General features: G+C 43.9%; 1 protein-coding gene across 1 annotated transcript in view; it reads left to right on the forward strand.

Annotated features, from left to right (window-relative positions):
• Positions 1-22,856, forward strand: part of LOC133352323 (cytochrome b5 reductase 4) — a 47,705-nt gene extending 24,849 nt beyond the window's left edge. The window contains 8 exon segments of the mRNA XM_061567917.1: positions 1,225-1,350; positions 2,412-2,552; positions 9,205-9,354; positions 12,031-12,178; positions 17,724-17,810; positions 19,040-19,216; positions 21,487-21,582; positions 21,733-22,856. Of these exon segments, the coding sequence (XP_061423901.1) occupies positions 1,225-1,350; positions 2,412-2,552; positions 9,205-9,354; positions 12,031-12,178; positions 17,724-17,810; positions 19,040-19,216; positions 21,487-21,541 (884 nt within the window). The 3' untranslated portion in view covers positions 21,542-21,582; positions 21,733-22,856.
• The last annotated feature ends 606 nt before the right edge of the window (positions 22,857-23,462 follow it).

Raw genomic sequence — 23,462 nt, forward strand, 5'->3', positions numbered from 1 at the left:
ATCAGCATTGCCTGAAGAGTGCATTGTTGCCCACTAGTGCTACATCTTTGCTGCTGTCAGTTGGACACATTTTTGACTCGCATTTCTTTTAATGATGAGCTAAGACAAGAAGACCACAGATACACTTCAGGAAATGCTCATGTTTTTTTTTTTGCATACGCACAAGATGCTGTGTGCTTTTGACACATCTTTGTGGGTCTTGTTTGAAACGTATGGTTTTCGCAGCTCGCACTATTTCCCATTTACGATGGGTCGTTCAGACGTTTGATTGTATCAATCACTGTTCGTGTCTTGTATGAGGCGAATCGTAATGAGCACGCGCATGTGCAGCACACGACGAGCGCACGCTCCTGCGGTGCCGTTGCATATACGCAGCAGGAGCTGTGGCAGCAAGACTACTTAAGAAGGGAGCAATGGGAATACCTGGAACAGCACTTGAATGCTATTACTTCTTTGTCATGTGATGGCGTGGGGTTGTTTGCCGGACCGGCGTGCTAATGTATTGGCTGTGTGTGATGGCTTCGGTCTGTGTCTTGGTTATGCGAGTTGTGTGTGTCCGTGTTGCGATGCGGGTCCTATGCTCGTTGTGATATACCAACGTATGGTACGATATAGGATAATCGTATCGTCCATTTTGCTAAATATCGTCATGATGTGATTTTTTTGATTATTTTCTTTGAACCTATCTACGTAACTTTACCGAAAGACCCAAGACGATTTGATTATCGTTGCTCATTTAACTTTTTGGACATATTTACTTCCTGACAAAATGTTTATGAACCATCAGACTCGGTAATATTACAGTTCTAAATGAAAAGCTGTTATCGAGTGAATTGATGTTTTGTCAAATGTATCCCGGAGTAATTGGCATAACGGTAATTATATGACATCACTGTAGTTTATTGTTCGTGGGTTGTACCCGTTTGTAGGTTATGCCTGTTTGCACTTGTCCATGTTTGTGGGTTGTGTTGCTTTGGATTGGTTGTGTGTGTTAGTGGGTTGTGGGCATTGACAGGTTGTGCTTGTTTATGGGTTGTGCGTGTTTGTGGCTTGTGCCCATTCGTAGGTTATGCCTGTGTGTGGTTGTGCCTGTTCGTGGGTTGTGCATGTTCATGGGCTGTGCACATCAGTAGGTTGTGGCTGTCCGTGGGTTGTGCGTCTTTGTGGGCTGTGCGCGATCGTGGATCGCGCCACTCTATGGGTTGTGCGGTTGTGCATTTGTAGTGCAGGTGACGTCCCCTCCGGGCAAGGTAGAGGTCTGCCTGAAGAAGGCGCAGCCCAGAATGCCGTGGAAGAGTCTTGGCCAACACCTTGGGGGATCCGGGCTGCTCGACAAGACGAGCTCGCGTGGTGAGTCGGCACCCCACCAGCGACGGTCAAGAGTAGGCGCAGCGACGACTCCGCGATCATCGCACGTGATCGCTGTGCGTGCAGTTGAGTGCGGAAAATTGTAAGAAATTACGACGTACGATTTGAACGTGTGCCGCCCGTTTTGTTAATCCACCGCTGGATGAATCCGCTCCCCATGCCGTGTGCGATCTGGGAGGTATTTGCCCATGATTTTCCACGCTGTCCATTGCAGGTCGGCGAAGGCGGGAAGCATCGACAGTGGAGTATGGATATTTGCTGCCCTGCCACCAGCTGACAAAGTAGCCCCGCAGCAAGCCTATAACACCTGTTTTGTGCATGGTGGTCACCCATCGAGCAGTATCCAGACTCAACTGAAGCGATTGGGCACATTCCGGGTGATTCGCTGTTAGCCTATTTACTAATTATGAAAACTCATTGGGCCAACAAGCCTCTTTTGCAAGTGTAACCTGGATCGACAAGTGACGGCAACGTCTATTAAGTTACTCATGAAATGTTTCGAATTAGTTATTCATTCACCCTTACAATAAGTGACATTTTGAGTATGCAAATGTTACTGTTTAGGCTCACGGAGCAAAACGAGATTGCACAGAACAGAACGAGAATACCAATGCGAACGTGACGGAACAATTTCGATTTAAAGCTTTCGTGACTGCAGGGATTCATCTTCTTGGTTCTTTTGGTAAAGTCACGTAGAATGGAAATAATAAAATAATTAAAATAAAACATAATAAAATAATTCTCACGACGTTTCGGCCACAACGCAAGCAGCCGTCCTCAGGTGAAGAACAGGTCTGTCGGGGAGACAGCATCTGAATGAAACAGCACCATGCTTGTCTCCCCGACAGACCTGGTCTTCACCTGAGGACGGCTGTTTGCGTTGTCGCCGAAACGTCGTGAGAATTATTTTATTATGTTTTATTTTTATTATTTCCATTCTACGTGACTTTACCGAAAGAACCAAGAAGATGACGGAACAAAGCAATCTGCGACGTACGCGTGATATTTTCTACCATTCCCTTTGCGACGGGGGATGTCTGCAGAGCTGCTCTTCCGGCGCGGCATTGTGACCGCCCGCTCGCCGGTCACCCACGACACGGTCCTGCTGTGCGTGCGCCTACCGCCCGGGACGCACATGGGCCTCGCGCTCGGCCATCACGTGTACCTGCAAGCACCCGTGCAAGGTGTGTCCACCGCCACTCGCCTACATTTCTACCCTCATCGTTCAAGGCCCGGTGGGGCCGGGCGTCCCGCTTTGGAAAAAATTAAAAAGGGTGGGGGGGGGGGGAGAAATGCTTAATAATTGCCTGCTCGATAGAAAAATAAATGGGCTTTACCCCTTTTCAGGAAATGATTCAGGAGGTCTTCTTGGTTCTTTCGGTAAAGTCACGTAGAAGGGAAATAATAAAATAATAAAAATAAAACATTGTAAAATAATTATCACGACGTTTCGGCCACAACGCAAGCAGCCGACTTTACCGAAAGAACCAAGAAGATGAATCCCGGCAGTCACGAAAGCGTTAAATCGAAATGATTCAGGAGGTGTAAAGATGTTCAAACACCAAATAGACATCTATCGCAAGGCATCAAGCCTGCATTGACCACACACGATTGCGGTAAAACATCCACACATAGAAGCTTTGATAATGCATTCATTGTCCATGAAACTGATTGGCCTACACCAGAGACAAAGCTTAATTTATGGACTTGGCTCACCAGTGTGAGACCAAAGAACGCCAAAAAGCATCGAGCGCAAAGACAATGCAAAATATCAAAGCACTCATAGCTCGGATAGAGCAGTGAAAATGACCTGCTCAGTATTATAAAGCACTGCATACACCTCCCCCCTCCCCTCCTCATCCCCCCTCTCCTGTGCTTTTGTGCCCCACCAATATATATTTGCTGCACCCGCTGCCATTGCACGGGACTCAATTGCTCACCGAATGTGTTGCTGGTGGGTTGGAATGGATGGTAGACACGGTGCGGAAAGGTCAACTGGCGAGAGGCTTTCCTGGTCACTGATGTGGACTGGCACATCGGCTGGGATTAAGCCCCCCGTGCGTGTACGGTGTATAACGGTCGTGTCTTGGTGTCAAGGTGCGGCCGCGCTTGAGCTCACGTTAATTCGCAAAGACATTTAAAGGTCTTCGTGTATTTGTGTTATCTTCAGACAGTTTGGGCAGTCATTTGGAACACTTGCAGGTTTTTTGTAATTAATTTGCGTGTTAAATCTTTTGCTGTTCGTATGATGATGACTTGTTGTGCAATTTATTCTCAGACTGTGTTGAACCAACTGTTGCATGTTTGTTAAATGTCATTGTTTTAAGTAAACCACTGTTTAAAAGCTTACAGGGCCCTATTTTCCTGCTCTGAACAAAGGGGATTGCAGGACACAGTAGCTATGATTCGGCACTGTGGAACCAGGGTTGGTGGACCACATGGAGATTTCCGTGTGATCTCATTAATTAAACCTGCGGGGCTGTGAGGTGCTTATAAGATGGCACTCAGTGAGGCTTTCCTGGATTGGCAATTGCTGTCATCACCATAGTTATAAGTTAATGAGTTGGAGCAATGGTTAGTGAGCGGCACTATGAACCCAGTGACCTGGGTTTGATTGCCAGCCATCGCTAACATCAATGGCAAGTGATGTCTAAACCAATCCTGGGCCCTGCATTCACTAGTTCCCCACTGACCAGCGTGGTGAAGTATGGTCAAACAACCTCAAGGACCAATACGTCCCTGGGGGAAAGCCTTCATCTAGCAGTCAATTGATAATAGGCTAAAAAAAATATTATTTGTATTATATTACATGTGAGTTTATCTTCTTGGTTCTTTCGGTAAAGTCACGTAGAAGGGAAGTAATAAAATAATAAAAATAAAACATAATAAATTATTTTATTTTATTATGTTTTATTTTTATTATTTTATTACTTCCCTTCTACGTGACTTTACATAATAAATTATTTTATTTTATTATGTTTTATTTTTATTATTTTATTACTTCCCTTTTACGTGACTTTACCGAAAGAACCAAGAAGATGAATCCCTGCAGTCACGAAAGCTTTAAATCGAAAAATACATGTGAGTTGTTATATTTTGTCAGCTTGATGCTGTTACTCCTTATGAAGGTTTGCTTCGACTGTTTTGTTGAGCTTCAGTTTGCCTCCTCGGTGGTAATATATTTCAAATTACTTGTGTTTGGTTGAGACCCGAGGGACCACCTCCTCTCTCCCACCTTAAGTGTCAGTGAAATATTTCTTGAACGGTTTCGCCGCGTAGGAGCGATTGCGTGAGAGAAGCACATCGTCTTGCACGCTGATTAGCATGTCTCAAACGTACGTGACTGACACGTTTATCTCCCAAGCAGGATGCGGTGCTGCACGTTGTTCGGCTGCGTTTTATTGAGCGGCGTGTATGGTACTGACAGTTTTATTCTTTAAGCTGCGATGCCGTGTGGAAATTTCCACATTTTTTTTTCTACCACTCTCAACATGTCAGCTTTGACAGCCGTCCTACGTTCACGTGAGCGATTGCGTTTTTGTGGATTGTATTTTAACATTCTGTGTGAAACACAATTTTGCACCGAATGAATCTTTTATCGCGCAGAAATTATTATTATTATCTGGATATTGGACGTGGCCGTGCGGCTGAGTGGACCAAAACTGCCCAAGCACCAAATCACTTCCACTGTGATATCCTGGGTTTCACTCCACGTAAGCCTCGGTGATTTAACTGGATTCCCGAGTCTTAAGTAAGTTGATGGTCTCAGTCTTGTCACCGTTTGCCAAGAAAAAAAATAAAGCCTCCTAACACACTCGGTTAAGAGAAATCACGTTGGGCTGCAAAAACAAGTAAGCGACTTAAGCAGGACTCGTTGTTGGACGGGATGATGGCCAGTGGCTGAGACTAATGATGGAGTGGCAGCCAAAGGTGGTAACGCACCCGAGAGAACGCCCACGGCAGGGGTGGAGCAATGAAATCAGCTCGTGTGCAAGTGCTATAGATGGATTGTTTAATCGCAGCAACACCTCCGATATTCACTTCTGTGAGCCATGCTCTAACACGAAGGGGGACATTTTTTTTTTTAAGGATGACATTCCTCTCCCGTAGTTTGTTCACGGTGCGGTACATCGTAAGGGCTTCGTATTCTTGGTTCTTTTGGTAAAGTCACGTAGAAGGGAAATAATAAAATAAAAAATATATAAAACAATAAAAAGTGTATTATTTCCCTTCTACGTGACTTTACCGAAAGAACCAATAATATGAATCCCTGCAGTCACGAAAGCTTGAAATCGAAATCGTAAGGGCTGTTCCCGCAACACGTTAATTCAAACAAAGCGGCGTGCAATTGTCCTTGCCTCCAAATGGAGTCTAAGCAGGCAGCAACGTCTTACACTAGGTCAACACACTTTTTCTGGCATAAGGTATTCCAACGGTTTCTAAGGTAATTTTGGGGTGCGGATTCCAAATCTGGCATCAGTTTTTGTCTATCACATCAGGTTTTTGAGATATCAAATATTGCATTTTCAATAAAAACTGCAGAAGAAAGATATTAAATACATGTGGATATCTACATAAAATGATATTATAAACACACTATCCTAAATATACAGCGCCATATGTTAACACTAAAGCAGTCACTGACTCGCAACAACTTGCAATCATAAGTGACAGAGTTAATTTCGGGTAAAATCAATGAAAATGGGGTATGCCGATAGCATAAAATGAGATGTGATAGAGCATATCTGAGATCAGATTTGGAATCGGCACCCTGAAATTAGTCTAAAACAGCTGCAAAAGTCCAGGCCAGAAATTTTTTTTTTTTTTGTTGACCAGTGTAATCGTCTCCGGGTTAGCGGCGCTGATGAGCACGTTTGGCTACGTACGGTGCAAAAGAGGTTCAACGTACGCACATACAGAGATGGTTTGGGCTTTTGGAAGGATCTCCATCCAGCAGTGGATTGATTTTGGCTGATGATGGTCATGATGCATGTTTTTATTTTCGCAGTGCAATATATTCAGGCTCTGAGGACATGGCAGTTTTACTGCCATATGACAAACGTTATTTTCAGGGCCTATAAAAATGTGCTGTGAGGTTTGTTATAGATGCAGCTTGAGAAATATTTCTATAACAGCGTCTTCTAGGACCATCTCAGTGCAATATTTCTGACTTGATTTGATAGCAGAAAAACATAAGTAAAAAAAACTATTTTTACAAGTCTCCAGCTCCATTGAGGGTCATAATTACGTCACTTTATTTTTAATGGGCTCCTATTTTCACTGGAAACAGTGGACGCCTTGTTCCATGGAACACCACTCATACATGGACCGCCTTTCCATTAACGACATCTGCAAGCAGTTAATCAATCACTGGCCCCCTTACCCGTGCACCATTGACAGTGCCTGCCGTGTCCTGGCATGACCTGCTCAACCCACGGGGGGCATTCAGGGGCCTTCGACTGTTGTTGCTGGGCCTCCCAGCCTTTTTAGGGCCTCATACGCCTCTTTTCGACTGCACAACCGAGCCACACCGAGTCACCCGGACACAGGTCAGGCAGCGGCAATGTTGTTGGGCTTTTTTTCCCCCACTGAGGAATTCGAGCCATGCTGTGCACATCGCATGCAGAAAATGAGTCGACTCGCTCGGGATGGATCTGAATAGGTTAAAATGTCTCGTGAGGCCAGGGTTTCATGATTTCGTTCTGGCTCGACTCAGGAAATATCTAGTGGGGAAAAAAAACACCCGTATCGTTAGGGCCCTGCACTGCTGTTGCTTAGATGTGCCGCTGCAATCAGGGTTATAGAGACACTGACTATGAGCCTGTGGGCTCAGGGCCAGACTTGCAAATGTCATGATGAGGAACAAAGAAAGACCTGTGGTGTGTGGCACATACAGACTCAAGCAGTGGGCTGTCAGCAAAGCAGGGGAAAGCTTGTTAATTAACAGGGAAAGTTCGCTGCGCAAACACAATCATCAACATAACTGGGTTTCATCTTCTTGGTTCTTTCGGTAAAGTCACGTAGAAGGGAAATAATAAAATAATAAAAATAAAACATTAAATAATTCTCACGACGTTTCGGCCACAACGCAAGCAGCCGTCCTCAGGTGAAGAACAGGTCTTTCTTTACCGAAAGAACCAATAAGATAAATCCCTGCAGTCACGAAAGCTTTAAATCGAAATATAACTGGGTTTGGTCAATAGTGGAGATAATCTCATCACGGTAACTCAAGCATTTAGCTGTTGATTGATTGGCGTTGATTGACTGGGATCACGGTGTTTGATCAAAGTGAGAGCCATTTGGGCTGACATCGAGCATTGCTGTGTTTTGAGATTGTACAGTACGGCATTTTTGTCAGGCACGATTTCTGACATTTCGCTCCATATGCCGAGAGCTTCAGGAACTGAAGCAAAACGTCGGACATTGTGGCGACCAGCACGCCGTTCGACCTGAGAACACACGGGAGAGCCACACAGCACAACCGTGAAAACTTATGCAGTTGTAACATTGAGCAGTTGCAGAACAAATATGCGGGAAAGCGCAGGCACAACAGGACAGGGAATACATTTGGGCCAAAGAAAATCTGTGCAAACAATGCAAATTATTTCGATTGAAAAGTTTTTCGATGTAAGATTCATGACACGCAAAGAATCACGGAGATCCTTTAAACATTTATATATTCATGTTTTGAAATATAAACAATGTAAAGTATGCAATAGTGAATGAAAATGCAGCAGTATTTTGTGTTATATTTTATTGCAAAAAAAACACTTTGGCATGTGTTCCACAGTGTAGTTTGCATTGTAAACCTGTTGTTTGCTACATCCATTGCGACCGCAATTCATTATTACTGCTTGTTTAAAAAAAACGAAATGATATTGCACGCCGTGTACTTCACAGTGGACGTTAATGATCCCCTTCTTGTCGTATGGCTGATGTTGATGCAAACCAACAACTACAATTTTAACATTCAGTGGTCAAGCCAGATAACCACATCAGGAGCAGCGGAGTGTAATCACTGTGATGTCTCCTTCGTATTTGTGGATCGGGGCATTGCGTCATTATAAGTTGTACGGTCTGTTCTGCATGACCACAGTCGCACAATAGAGAGTTTTTTTTTTTCCATTGCGCATCTGCCATGGTTTGTGCGGTGGATGCGGATTAGGGTGGACCGTGAGCTTTGCGGAAGATCAAACCCAGAGGTTTTCTGCGTTGGGTCTTTAACAAACATCCCCTGATGTCACGAGTAGGCCATTGTGTGCCGGCATTGTGGTCCAAATTTGACAAATTCAAAATTACACGGCAAATTACTCAATTGGGATTATACAATGAAATTATCGTTCTCTCCGGGAAGGCTAATGCCTCAAATCACGCTTGTAAATGAAGAGATGCAGGTCTCCAAAATTCTCACCTGGTTAAACAAAATAAACTCGAACTTGATACCATGCATGCAGCATAGAAAACTTTCTGCAAGCCACAATTCTGAACAGCTGACACCCTGATGTTCTGAGATTTACGAGCTAGTGTTGTGCATGTGTGCCTGTGGAGCAACTGATGCAACGCGGGTTCATTGCGCAAGCGTGGATAACACTAGTAGCAAGTGGTTACTGGACCTCTCTTGGGGTCTCCTTGGGCTTAAAAAAAGTACTTACTGAAGTATGTAAATATATTCAGTACTGGGGAGAGACAGAAGTAGCCAGGCATGGTGCCAGCTACACCATCCTCTCACGTACCATTCTGAACTTCGCAGATGCTTGCTAACAGCACTTGCACCAACAGGCTTTGAGGCTTATTGGTGAAAATGTGTCCGTTTCCTGCATGTGTGCGTGTTCACAGGAGTCGATATAACGCGTGCTTACACTCCCGTGCTGCCCTCGCTGACAGCGCCCTGGGAGGTGGTGCCGCGTCTCTCCGCTGTCTTGCACTTCATGATCAAGGTTTACCCCAACGGCACCCTGACGCCAGTGCTCGGCTGCCTTGGCCCAGGTAACCCCCCCCACCCCCAACCTCTCACATTTGACCCCAAGAAGCAACGGCCGATAGGGCCTGGGGGTGGCAGGTGGCCGTGGCCTTGGGAAGGAGCTTATGGCAAGGATGGGGAAGCTATGACCCACGACTTAATCTGATCCGATCTGCTTGGAAACGATCCGCAAACGATGTTTATCAATTTAACACGTAGGCTTTCGCGACCAATGTCGTCCATAATTCAGGTTTTTTTTGGGTTAGATCGTGTAAATTATAAGGAACGTAACAGGAGGATTTCTCCACAAATCTGGCTGTCGCCTGATGAAGCTATTTGTAATTACTGGCGAAATGTCTTACTCAGATTGTGAATGTTGTGGCTTTGCTCTCCAACACACCGGGGTGCTGTACTCGTAACGAATTGGCATGTTCTGTTTACGTGACAAACCTTACTAATTGGCCGTGGCGGGTTTAGCGACACATTTATATCCTTACTCGATCTAACCAAAAAAAAAAACCTGTATTATGGATGTTTATTAATCACTACGAGTATCTTTGAGTTTACTTGATTTGTTACACAGATGATCCCGTTTAGCCAGTTTCACGCTATTTTAGAGGGAAATATATTTTCGACCTCGGAGCAACTCTGTTTTATTATTTGTAGTGTGCACAGTTACTGCTGTCACTGCAAGGGCTCATTTATATGCATTCGATGGGCAAGTTTTTGTTTCGCGTAATTACATCGATAATGCCATAGGTGTGTGTCGATGCGTGGCCCACTGTTTGGAATTAATTTTTATCCTTTATGTAGAAAAAAAGTTCCTGATTACCTGTCTTAGCACAATCTGGTTGGTCAGCTAAAACAAATTAACTGATGTTCTAAATCTACCGGAATAAGCTTATGGAAACGTATTATTCAATTGGCGACTAGACTTTTAAAGAAAGTATTTTTTAGTCACATGGATAATGAGATAATTATTGCAATGCCTTGTGCTTATCTACCACGGATCTCCCTTATAAAATAGCCGGGCAACTGGCTGAATAGAACCATCCGTATAACCCATACGAGTCTCTTTTTTTCAAATATGATTGACAATAAAATATTTATTCTTAAACATATATTATTTTTTTTCTGAAAAATCTACGTTATTTTGCATAGCAGCAGGATTGTTGCATGAGCATTAGTACACGAACAAGGGGGGTGTTAGAGCATCCGCTTGCATGTGCTTTTGTTTAGCTGTGCGCATTTCTTTACCTCGTCGAATTCTCTAACAAAATTGAGGCTCACTTAACAGTCTGGTTTTCCAGTAGAAGGCTCATATATCATGTAACCTGTGTGTGTATACGTGTGTAACAGGTCAACTAAAATACTTACACCTGGGTAATGTTTTTCTCACCAGTACTGAGAGTAAAGAAACGTCTCGACATTTTGGCCAACCGGCTTTGTTCAGCAATCGATTTGCTGAGACTCAGTGTTTTACAGAAAATACATTTATTGACAAAGCCCAGTCAACAAAACCAACAATATCTTTCGCTCCCTAGGTCTTATTTGATTTCAAATCAACTGTTATTCATGGAATAAGTTCACCAAATCAACACATTTATCACATTTAAATATATATGTATATAAGCCACTTAAAAATGTTGTGTCAAGTAAAATCAATTTTAAACTTATTTCACAAGAACATATTATGAACCCACAATGATTTAAACGAATTTTCATTTTTTTAAATCTATTCCATTTCAGTCGTTTAAACCTAAGCCTAAAGTAGACAGGGCCAGGATGGGATAAAAAGTGGCTCGGACCTTTTTAGGAATAACAACGGCTGTGCTTGAATAGGCTGTAGTCAAAGTGCACTCCTGATAAAATGAGCACCCTATTGATAACCCCAAGCCAGTGGTCAAATTACACATTCCCATAGCACGTGCCAATATCTCCGTAGAGTAACCGCGGTGAACTGACCACAAAATACTACTAATTTTACAGACCGAAAACAAATCATGAGTGGTGTCAAATCTGTGCCCTGGATCTGAAATTTTAACTTTCCAATTGTTTGTCAAGAGTTCTTACCCACAGTGCACGTTGGCTGGATTTATCCCTGGAAACAATAAGTTCAATCCAGAGTTCAACGTATCGGTTCTTTCTCCCGATCGTGCCAGTTGAAACAATGGTGCAAGCTTCTTGAAATTGGGTACACCACAATTAGTTGACCGGAAGATCGCGTGTGGCGGGGTAAAGTGTGGGTACGCCCACCTTCCAAGCGTAGGCCAAAATACCCCGTAGACGAGTTCTCTAGAGCTTTCTTCAGTGAAGGGCCCTCCTGGCAGCAGTGGTGTGTGCAAGTAATTGCGGGGCTGCACCTTAACCTTTTTCTACCTCTTCTTGGTTCTTTCGGTAAAGTCACGTAGAAGGGAAATAATAAAATAATAAGATTAACCATAATAATACACTAATATAATATTTTTCTTTTATTATTTCCCTCCTACGTGACTTTACCGAAAGAACCAAGAAGATGAATCCCTGCAGTCACGAAAGCTTTACATCGAAATTTAACTTTTTCTACCTCTTACAGTAAGTTTAGCGTTCAAACGAATACCATGGGAAGTATTCATTCCCGAACACCCAAGACCATGGAGGAGTCTCCGGTAAAACTTGGCGCTGTCGGTGCTCTGGGTGGCGCGTGGTGTCACGGCACACAGGGGACGCGGTGCTGGTGTGCGACGGTGCTGGCACCTTCCGGCGAGAGCAAGTGGCTGGCGTGTCGCAGCTCAGCCTCGTCGCGGCCGGCACGGGGCTGACACCCATGGTGCGACTTCTCGCTTACGCCATCGTCAGCGACCACATCCGGTGGGACTCCCCCCCCCCCCTTCACTCGCTCGCTTAATTAATGATGTGGATATTGTCATTTATGTAAATATATTTAATGAGTTGAGACTATCTTCTTGGTTCTTTCGGTAAAGTCACGTAGAATGGAAATAATAAAATAAAATAAAAAAATCTTTTTTTCTTTTATTATTTCCATTCTACGTGACTTTACCGTTCTTTCGTAAAGTCACGTAGAATGGAAGTAATAAAATAACAAAAATGTAACTTTTTGTTATTTTATTATTTCCATTCTACATGACTTTACCGAAATAAAATTTTATTATTTTATTATTTCCATTCTACGTGACTTTACCGAAAGAACCAAGAAGATGAATCCCTGCAGTCACGAAAGCTTTAAATCGAGAGTTGAGACTAATGTTGAAAGCGTTTGTACATCAGTTCTGTCCATTTTCCCTTGAGAAATTGGGTGGGGGGGGGGGGGGGTGGCGACGATAACTCTGGAAATTATAATCCAATATGAACCAAACTTTAGTGTAGAGTTGTGTTACTGTTGGGGACTTGCCCTATTGAAAACCGGTCACTTTGATCAATGAACTTTGTAAACCTTGGAAACAAATCGGAGCAAGAAAGGAGTACTGTACTTGCAAATGTACAAACCTGTGTTGCCCTCACAGCTACCTATCGGCTCCATAACTGCTAATTACATCTAAGAACCAACTCAAGTTGGAAAGCATATTGCATGTAATTTTACTGACGTGTTACAATTTCAAGCACATATGGTGGACAATAACGGCTACACTGTACTGATGAGTTCAAACAACGACGAGTCCGGTGTACAACATCATTGTTGTCCTTCTGCTATCTGCCTTTAAAAACAATCCTCAATCTCAGCTCTTTTGAGCTGCCCCATGCTGAATCATGGGCAAGAATGGTGATATCATTATTGACATGCAATACAAACACAAGTCTGTAGTTTTATCAGGATAAAAAGAAATACTCTAAAGTGTCTTATTAGTGTCTTAGAGTGTCAGAGATGTCACTATTTTACATCTAAAGCATTTTCTTGGTTCTTTCGGTAAAGTCACGTAGAATGGAATAATAAAATAATAAAAATAAAACATAATAAAATTATTCTCACGACGTTTCGGCCACAACGCAGGCAGCCGTCCTCAGGTGAAGAACAGGTCTGTCGATAAGACAGACGATAAGACAGACATAAAAATATTTCGACTGCAACACAAGCAATCGTCATCAGGTGTGAAATCCACAGCAAGAAATTTTGAAAAAAGTGGCGTTTTTTTCTTAACGTCAGCACCACGGACAGCGATTTGGCAGTTGGTCAGATGGACGAGTCCATCTATGTTCGGAAAAGAGGAGGGGGGAGAAGAAAAGAATGGAATGCGGTCGGAAAGTCACTTTTTTCAAATTTTCTTGCTGTGGATTTCACACCAAATGATGATTGCTTGTATTGCAGTCGAAACGTGAGAATTTTTTATTTTTGTTATTTTATTATTTCCCTTCTACGTGACTTTACCGAAAGAACCAAGAATATGCATCCCTGCAGTCACGAAAGCTTTAAATAAAAAATAATTTATGTTGTCGCAGTCAAATGGCTCTTAGGAGCAGTGTGACATGATGAGCAGCCCTCGTGTTATTTTAAGAAGCGCGGGCCCTTACAGATAATATACGACAGGTGTATTCGCGGTCACTTCGGTAAGGTCTTTCACACAAAACTGGACACCACTATGCCATGCTATGCCTGCATATATGTCACCTGTTTGATTTCTTTACAGCCCTCTGAGCTGTTCCAGACTAAATTTAGTTTCTGGCAGGAAAAGAAAAGCTACATTTGTTTGTAGGCATTGGTGACCAAAACCTCCAGAGAGCATAATACAACCGTAAATCCAGTATTGGTGTAAAGCACCGATATACTTGAGGTTTTAACACTCAAGACGGATGGAAATTATAGTTTGGTCAATAAGCAGGAAGCACATCCGTGCCTGCAAACTGGATTTATTCGGCACTGCCAGGCTAAGGTATCATTTCCATGCTGACGAATGATCATTCCCATCAGATTTTTTTCGTAAACATGCGACAGTGTCCCCACTGCCACCAAGGGAGCTACCGCCTCATTTTTACGAAGATTCCAATAAAACCGAGCAACCGTCAAGATGGGAATGATACCCTTAATCTGCAGGTTTATTCCTGAGCTTTCATGGTGTGAGCCACGGATTTGCCGTATTCGCATGTATGAGGAGTCAGTGTGAAGCCTTCTCGACCACATCGCTTTATGCCCAAGAAAATCAGTATTGAAATCAGGAATTACTAAAGAGCCAGCTCTGAAAATGTAGTAAGTGGATTGTTATCGGCCGCAAATACAATTGTATTTTATTTTTGGTTATGCAATTGTGTTCTGTATTGTGGGGGAAATGAGTGTTCGTTTTTGGCTATTGCCAAATCAGCCACACATCGTTAAGAGTAAAAACTAAATGTAAACGTGGTATCTACAAATTGGAAAGGTTATTTTAAGCGTGGAGTAGCCGGACAACTGATGATGCTTTTGGAAATATTTTAGGACTGACATGTAAGCTGACAATGAATCACATTTGTGAACATTATATATAAAACATATATATGTGCACGTTATAAAGAGGTGTAATTTTGGCAAGCTGCCTAAAAATGCAACGTGACACAAGATTCGTTCACGAGCGTTTTGGTGCCTTAGAATCTTACAATTATGCAAATTTTATTTAAAATCTGGGATGCTTAGCATGGCCGGCACAGTGGTCAAGGGCAAGCCCTGCTGTGCCTCATCGTGTTTAAATAACCCTCTTCAGCATTTCCATTTGGAAATCAATCTTGGCCGGCTTTATTGTGAGTCGGGTGCTTTCCAGGGACTTAAAGGATTGCCTATTTGTTATCAAATTGAAGCATTTGACCACATTCAAAATTGACTGCCTGGGGCCCACTGACATGTCCATTGCAAGTTTTGGCAATGGTGCCCTTGTGAGCATCTTGTGATTCAAAGCACGAATGGCAAAAAGTGAAGTTTTTTTAAAAAATAGCTTTTTTCCCCTAACACTTTTATCAGAAATGTTCCCGAATGGGCTCACACGAAGAATCCATTTGGAACTTTCGCAAGGGTGTGCAATATTCCACGTGGTAAAATGGTCCGTGGAAGCAGATATCGCAGAATTACTGATGATATATGTTCATAGATGACCTCCAATACACTTTCCTAAGCACAATTTTCCTATGCACACTGCGACAAAGAAATGTACGTTGTATGACAGTCAAATCGATATGTTTCATTCACGGACTAAACTTTGGAGAAATTAAGTGCCAAAATAAATTAAATATTGTTGTATTTTTTGTGTGCAATCACTGACAATTATTGAGCTGGGACTATCAATGTACTGCACCTGAGAACCCAGTTTAATCGTAGGTGACTGCCTTGATACGAACCCAGAATCTTAGTGGTGCCTGCCACGCGCTCTGACCACCGAGTTATCCGGCTGCTTCGAGCTGAGAGATGTTTAAATATCTCACCACCTTCGATTGTTTTATTGAGTTATCCGAAATGTGGACTATTGCTTAAATGAACACAACTCCTTCCACCACATGCTATATGTACAAGGTAGATGATTACCATGTACGTACAAGTGCCCGGGTGAGTGCCCATGGCACAAAAAAGCCTCAGTGGTAATACATGTTCTGGTAATATTTACATTGTGATGTTATCTAAGCCTCAGAGTAAGGTCCCTTATCTTGTTTGTGTGCTGGGAATGCATAAATATTAAGTCTGGAACTGGGAAACTATCCAACTCATTGATTACTCTCCCAATTAAAATTTAGATTCATGAAGTTGGGGGGGAAAATGTCTAACCTCTGTTCCCACACGTGTGCCAATGGACAGGAGGTGATGAATGGGACTTGGTAATGTAATCAGCATCATCAACCGAGTGTGGCTTGTAGGGGGTTTCCTGACTTCATGAGTCAGGATGTGTGTTGACGGGACATATGGCATTGGTCATTGCAATGTATGATGGACCCGGGCATCCCGAGTTTAATTCCATGCCACAGTCCTGGCTCCCTGCTTCACCAACTGACCAGCATGGTGAAGTATGGTCAAACAACACCCACGACCGACATGGTGTGGCGAGGCCTTCATTGTCGAAGGGCTGTGAATGTATTTATTTTATTCTATATCCCTAACAGGAAGTGACTGTTGCTGCTACACAGTGGAAAATTAGCACTAAAAATCACATCAGCGACAAGAAAAATGAACACTTAATCGGGCGTCACAGGCTCTCAATTACCACTCAGCTTCAACGCCAAGCTACCACTGCATCTGCTTGTTCAACGCCGCCAAAGGGATGCATTAGAGGCCGTTATTAAACGCAGCTGTGCAGTTTAAAAAAAAAAAGAATGTCCTGTCCATCCTGCTGCTGGAGGGGCGATAATCATCGACCTAGATTTTACCCTTTGCATCACCGCACATTCATGTATATCAGTACTGTTTTGTACAGAGAGCACTCCTTTATTCAATTGTATGCTCCATATAAATGGTTCTACTTCAGAAAATTGTTGGGCGCACTTATAGCAAAGAGGGGAAGTAAATTGCAAAGTATTATTTTGCTCGATATAGTCTTTTCTCGCTTGGAGTTTTCTTCTCTCTTTAAATGGGTCATTACAGAGATGCGAATTTGGGAACAGAGTGCATCAAGCCAACCAAGAGCTATTGGATATATTGACTCTGCCTGTCCACAGGTGGCCTGAGGCTTAATGCACCGAAACACAGTCTTGGGGCATTGCCTCCGAGAGCTTTCATAGCAGTTCAAGGGTTAATACGCTAATGCGTGATGATATTACCGGAGACATTGTTTTCCTGGGTATCGGGTCCTCTTACATGGGTATCTTAGGTACCAATGCAAAGGGTAAATTGTGCAGAAGCATTGTCTGTAAAAGGTGAGGGACTAGAGCCACGTCACTTATGTGGGAATGAAGTGGATAATACAACAAGAGGCATTGTCTCAATATGATAGGTAATGTGCCTGGGCCAGATGGCTTTGGAGCAAATGCACTGGGCTAACGGTACCGATGCATTCTTTCTGATATATTTGGCCGCAATCTCTGGGCTGTGACTCAATTGACAGCGACCCCTGTCTGGGGACCGAGTAAACAATTCCACTTGTGTTGCACCGGTCGGTGAAGGCAGGCAGACAAACATGATGCAGCTTGATGAAGGAAGGGCGAATCAGTATTCAGTCGGTGCCCATAGAGTATTGGCGAAAGTTGAAAAAAACCTGCATATTTTTTAATTAAAAGAGAATAAAGTTCACTTATTATGTGGCGTTGGTTCAAACGGATTCAACCCGTGTATAGCACGACATGTCACGCTCACTGTGCTGACATTTGGGTTTTGCATTTCTCGACTTACAGGAAGCTGATTGCGTCAATGTCCATGGCTGCAATTTTGCGAGGGATTTTTTCGCGTGCATCTGCGTATTGTGTTGTATGCATATATACATCTATTTGTTTGCTTGATGAATTCACTTCATTGCAGGAAAATCGAGCTGGTGTTTTTTAACAAGTCACCGGAGGACATCCTGTGGAAGCAGCAGATTGATGAGCTGTGCCACCGAGACTCCAGGTGCTGCCCCCGCCCCCCCTGCCCGCTTAAGCAACCCGCCTCCTATCTCCGTCGTCCCCTTGATTGAATAACGAACACCTGCTGTTCTTGACCAGGTGATGGATGGAGAGGGGTTGGTAGTCCTCATTCGCCCTCCTCCCCTCCCCGTGCAACGAGCGGATGCTTGTCTTGCACCTCGCGTGACGGCAACCGCCCGTAACGCTGACGATTTAACAAGCCGTGCTGTTGTTCTGACAGTATGCTTGCTGCGTGTGACGATAATGTTTTCGAGGGTGCAAATGCGGTGATTCAATGCGTGAAGTGAACAACTGAGCGATGCTAGATTTCTGCAACTTTGGGGATTGCCGCTTGCCTCTCGTGTGATTTACGTGTGTAAAGACAGTACAGGGGACTGGCAGTCCACAGGGGGTAATGACAGGGGAATTAGCATGGGAAGAGACTGTGGGGGCCATAGGGGGTAATGACAGGTTAAGGGACAGACAGGGTAATGATCTGGGGGTCTACGAGAAGTATCGAGAATGGGGGCTGTTGCCAAGTGATGGAAGGGGACAGATGCAGATCAAGGAGCCATCGAGAGGGTTTGAGAGTATGGGGCATGGCCACGCTGGAGATTAAAGGGGTCGAGAGGAGAGGCTCGGGGCTGCTGTGTAAGTCAGGGTCTTCACCTGTTAAGTGAACGTGTCTTCAATAAAAGAATCGTCAAAAGAGCAGTGTCTCCTGGAGTCGTTACACATGTTTAGCATGTTGCAAAGGGGTTCAGTCAGACCTAGGCGAGGCCAGGTGATTCGACAGATGAACATTTATATTTAGTAGTGTTTTGTGCAGTCACGGATGATACATTCCACTTAAAACAGGTTCACTGCCTTGATGGTTTCATGGTACTTTACTTTGACGAATTTACAATTCACGTCTTGGCTTGTTTTGCCACTCAGAGCCAGAGAGCGGACCGCAATTGTAATTTAATTAAGGTCATGGTTAAATGAACATATAAACCACTTAAGCTCAATTAGAAACAACAAAATACCTTGACATTTGTCTGACCTGTAAGACAATTGAATGATGCGCCAATTAACCAAATAGCTGTTCATTTATTTACATTGTATTTCTTTTTAATATCGGGGCTACTGATTTACGGCTGAGCCCGCTGCAGCAGCATCCACCCAGCCACAGCCACCATTTTTGATTTCCAGCCACCACCAACTAATCCCTTGCACTGCCTCCCCTCCCAGGTTCGAAGTGCACTACGTGCTCTCGGAGGCGAGCGACGGATGGCACGGCCGCATTGGCAGGATCAGCAGAACGCTGCTGTCAGAGCTGCTCTCACCGGTGGCGAGTGGCGTTGGCGAGCGGAAGAGGCGGCTAGCGTGCGTGTGCGGGCCGGCCCCCTTCACCGAGCTGGCCGTCAGGTGACTGAGCAGGCGGCGTCGCACAGATTGTGTGTGTGTGCGTGGGCGGCGGTAGTGCAACGGTTAACGCATTAAATTTCGATTTAAAGCTTTCGTGACTGCAGGGATTCATCTTCTTGGTTCTTTCGGTAAAGTCACGTAGAAGGGAAGTAATAAAATAATAAAAATAATAAATAATTAAATAATTCTCACGACGTTTCGGCCACAACGCAAGCAGCTGTCCTCAGGCTGTCTCCCCGACAGACCTGTTCTTCACCTGAGGACGGCTGCTTGCTTTGTGGCCGAAACGTCGTGAGAATTATTTTATTATGTTTTATTTTTATTCTTTTATTACTTCCCTTCTACGTGACTTTACCGAAAGAACCAAGAAGGTTAACGCATTGTACTACGAACCCGGTGACCCGAGTTCAATTCCCACTCACGGCCAACACCAGTGACAATATTCTGAATCGGTCCTAGGTCTCCCGTAGGTAGACTCAGCCTCAAATGAGTACCTGGTCCCATGTGTAGCACTAGGGAGATAAAGGCGGCCAGGCGTGGTGCTGGCCATCCACCCTGTTGTTTACCGTTCCGGCCTTTATACGTGTTCGCAAATAGCACTTGCCCCAACAGTCTGCTAAGGCTATACAGGGGGGTCTTTGTGCCTGCGATGGAGTAGTCATTACCATACTGCGCTATGAACCCGATGACCCAAGTTCGATTCCTACTTAGTAGCGAATACTTTAACTGGTCCTGAGCCTCCCCTAGGTCGATGCAGCCATAAATTAATATCTGGCGCGGTGTGTAACATCATTACTGGGGAGGCAAAGGTCGCCAAGCGTGGTTTTGGCCATCCACCCCCTCGTGTGCCCTGCCGGCTTTCGTAGGTGCTGGCTAACAGCACTTGTCCACAGTCTGTTTAAGGCTATACAGGGAATCTTTACTTTCCGCAGTCAGGATTGGCGCTGGGTCTTCCGGCGATATTGACAGCCACGGCTGGAGCAAGAGAATTTGCTTAGAATGAGCCGCTGAATCATTATTATTTGTTTTGTGTGTGTATATTTCTTTCTATTATTGCTCGTTAAATGGGCGCTTTTACGGAATGGTTTGATGTGTCGCTTAACGCGCTGTGTCATCTTGTCACACGGCTTTCATTCACGAACCAAACTATTTTAATGAGTTGAATAATATAATGCGGACGTGAGCTGACCTATCTCCAGAAGCAACATCGACACGTCTCTTTTAATAATGTGTCCGTGTATATCAAGTGCACTCACACCTCATCTTCACACAGCCAGAAGTGAGCGGCTCAGGGAGTGGGCTGCTGGCTTGCGGTGCTGAGCCTGCACTGTGGAGAGTTGCAATTTCCTCTGCTGCCTACCCACTCACACAGGCATCTCTCACTGTGGCCGCATTGTGACAGTGAGAATCCCTTGAAGGGATAACAGCTTCACACTTTCAGGAACACTTTTGTTCTGTCATGAAAGGGAATTGAAAGTCGGCTTCAAAGGAGATGTCGATTTTATTGTTTTCATTGCTTGTGACAGTACTGAAATCAAAGAGGAGTGAATAAAAAAAAGTTTTGTAGAAATCTAAATTCGGTCTACACTTTCAGCTTTAATGCAATGCTTAATTATGTATTATACGTATAAAGCGGTATAAATGAGTGCACCAATCTTGATTTGAAGCTTTCGTGACTGCAGGAATCCATACTCTTTGGTTCTTTCGGTAAAGTCACGTAGGTAGAAATAAAGAAAATAAATCACAACACAAGCGTCCGTCATCAGGTGTGAAAGCATGGTCTGCTGCTGAGGCAGACTGTTTTAAAAGGTTTGAAATGGTCGAGGAGGCCGCTTTCCTATCTTACAGTTACATGCTAATTTCTCACGTTAACATCACTAGCCCCGGCCACTTCTTTATGACCCTTGGGCTACACCCATTTCAAACCTTGTAAAACAGTCTGCCTCAGTAGCAGGCCTTGCTTTCCCACCTGATATCGGACGCTTGTGTTGCGCCCGAAACGTCGTGAGTTCACCAGTTGGATCAACAGGTTACATGTGGTGGGGTAGAGTGTGGGTATTCCCACCTCTTTCAGGACATCTGACCAGTGTGGAAGAGTAGACCAAAATACCCTCAAGAGGATGTCCTCCTGCAAGGCGTGGCATAGCTAAGTGATTTCAGATAGCACCTTTAACTTTGTATTCTGGATGTCTGTATTTTACTGTCAATCCTGAGTTTAATGTGAGGTCTGTGTGTTTGCGTGTGTATGCTTGTATGTGTTTCTTCCGCAGCATTCTCGATGAGCTTGGATTTGAGGATCAGGAAATTCACACATTTACAGAATGAGAGATGCATCTGGTCTGGAATTCCCGCAGACATTCATTCAGGTATTACAATAAATCCCTACTTAAACCTTTACTTCTACCTTCATTAATATTAATATTATTATAATGTATAAGTCTTTAATTGAACATGTTCCTCTATTGTGCTATTTCACAACTCGTGTCTCACTTGGAATAATTTTTCGAGGCGAGCAGGTCTGGTGCGTGACGGTGAACGTGTCCTTGCCCACCTCGGGACATCAGTGCAACTATCGTGGCATCACAGCAGCATGATGGACCAATCGTTCTACCCGTGCCCTTTAGCTCTGAGCCATAACAGCACAAACGACTGAAATCTTTCATATCTACTGCCTTCCATATCTCGACTCCCGGGATTTTAAAACACAGCTGTATCCAGCTCAGCCTTTCCCGAAGCTTTTTTTTGCTGTCCATCGTTCTGCGCTCCCTGCGTTTACACCAAATAAGTCTTCTCCACAGGAGACATTTGAAAACATTGGACATTATTCTCGATGGGTTCGTGCACCGAGCCTTTCTCACTATTTAAGTCTTGGCAAATATGGCATGTAACCTTTCAGCCGTGCCACCCCCCTCTCTCCCTACCAGTGATTTGATAAATTGTCTTGATTTGGGGGGTAACAGTTGAACTCAAGAAGAAATGTATGTCACTTTTACCGTCTCATTTGTATTGTATGATTATTTGTGTGGTGTAATGTGTGGGGTGTTCCCACCTCTTCCTAGATGTCTAGAAAGACTCGATTAGGACAAAATAGCGTCTAGTAGAGGCCCTTCTACCTGCAAGTGTGCAAGCATGGTCAGATCCACACCTATACCTTTTATTTATTCTTCCTGTTGAAGGAGTCACGGCTCAAAGAACAGTAATGTAATTCCAGCAACACCTTCAGGCAGCAGAGCGTTGTGTTTGCTCTGCAATCTTCGTTCTGCTAGCCTCGAATACATTACCATATGAATTTCATACAATTTGCATTTTCCGTGAAAGAGCCATTTTCCTAGACACGCAATTCGATGCACGTATCGTGAGCGTGAGATTTAGTTTTGACGACTTGATGGACACGTCTATCTCGAACCCACAGCAACGTCGCGCGTGGCCATCGGCGACGTCCAAAATCCACCGCGCGCTCGGCGTCGTAATCAATGCCTGCGTGCCCACCCCCGCATCACGACAGTGTTTGCTAACATCGCTGCTAAAACGAGTGCCTTATCTTGCTTGAAAATGTTGTTCCGCGCGGCCCTAAATTATTGTTTTCCTTGAGAGTAGTTTTGAAAAAATGTGAGTGCGAAAATAAAAACGTTGAACGATTTCTTCTTAGCAACGGCTGACCTATTTTTTTGTGAGGAAACGGCAAAATCATGATTTCGTGTGGCCAATGAAAATAAACTGTAGATTCAGTTTTAAAGAATTTAGCCATTCAATTGCTTTGTCCTTCAGTTGATGAAATGCAGATACAACCACCCACCCACTCAGCCACCCACTTCATCACCTACTCACCCACGCACCATATGGGGCAGTGTGAAGTTACGTGGTCCATGGTTTGGTATTCGTAGCCGCAGTTGCAGCAAACCAGGGCATGGTAGCACATCTAAAGTAACCCCAATAGCTAGGCGAGAGGGGTAGATCACAATGTTTTTTTTACCTTTGTTGAGCTGTATGGCAGAGCATAAAACAACATCAGATGAGGGAACAACCCTCAAAGATAAGACCACAGAATTACTTGGGTGATTGAAGCAATCATGGAACGTAAATTGCAGTGGTATCAAAAAAAACATGACAGAAAATTGCCACGTGCAAACATGAACACTACCTTGCAGGAGTAAAAATGTACAGAAGTTCAACATTTTGGGTGTTTTTTTCTTGCAGTGACTGGAATAGGAACACTTGGAAACAGACGACTATTTCGGGCCATTCG

This window comes from Lethenteron reissneri, chromosome 5 (genome assembly GCF_015708825.2).
Source record: "Lethenteron reissneri isolate LAM-NWPU_2019-01 chromosome 5, ASM1570882v1, whole genome shotgun sequence".
Classification (NCBI taxonomy): Eukaryota; Metazoa; Chordata; class Hyperoartia; order Petromyzontiformes; family Petromyzontidae; genus Lethenteron; species Lethenteron reissneri.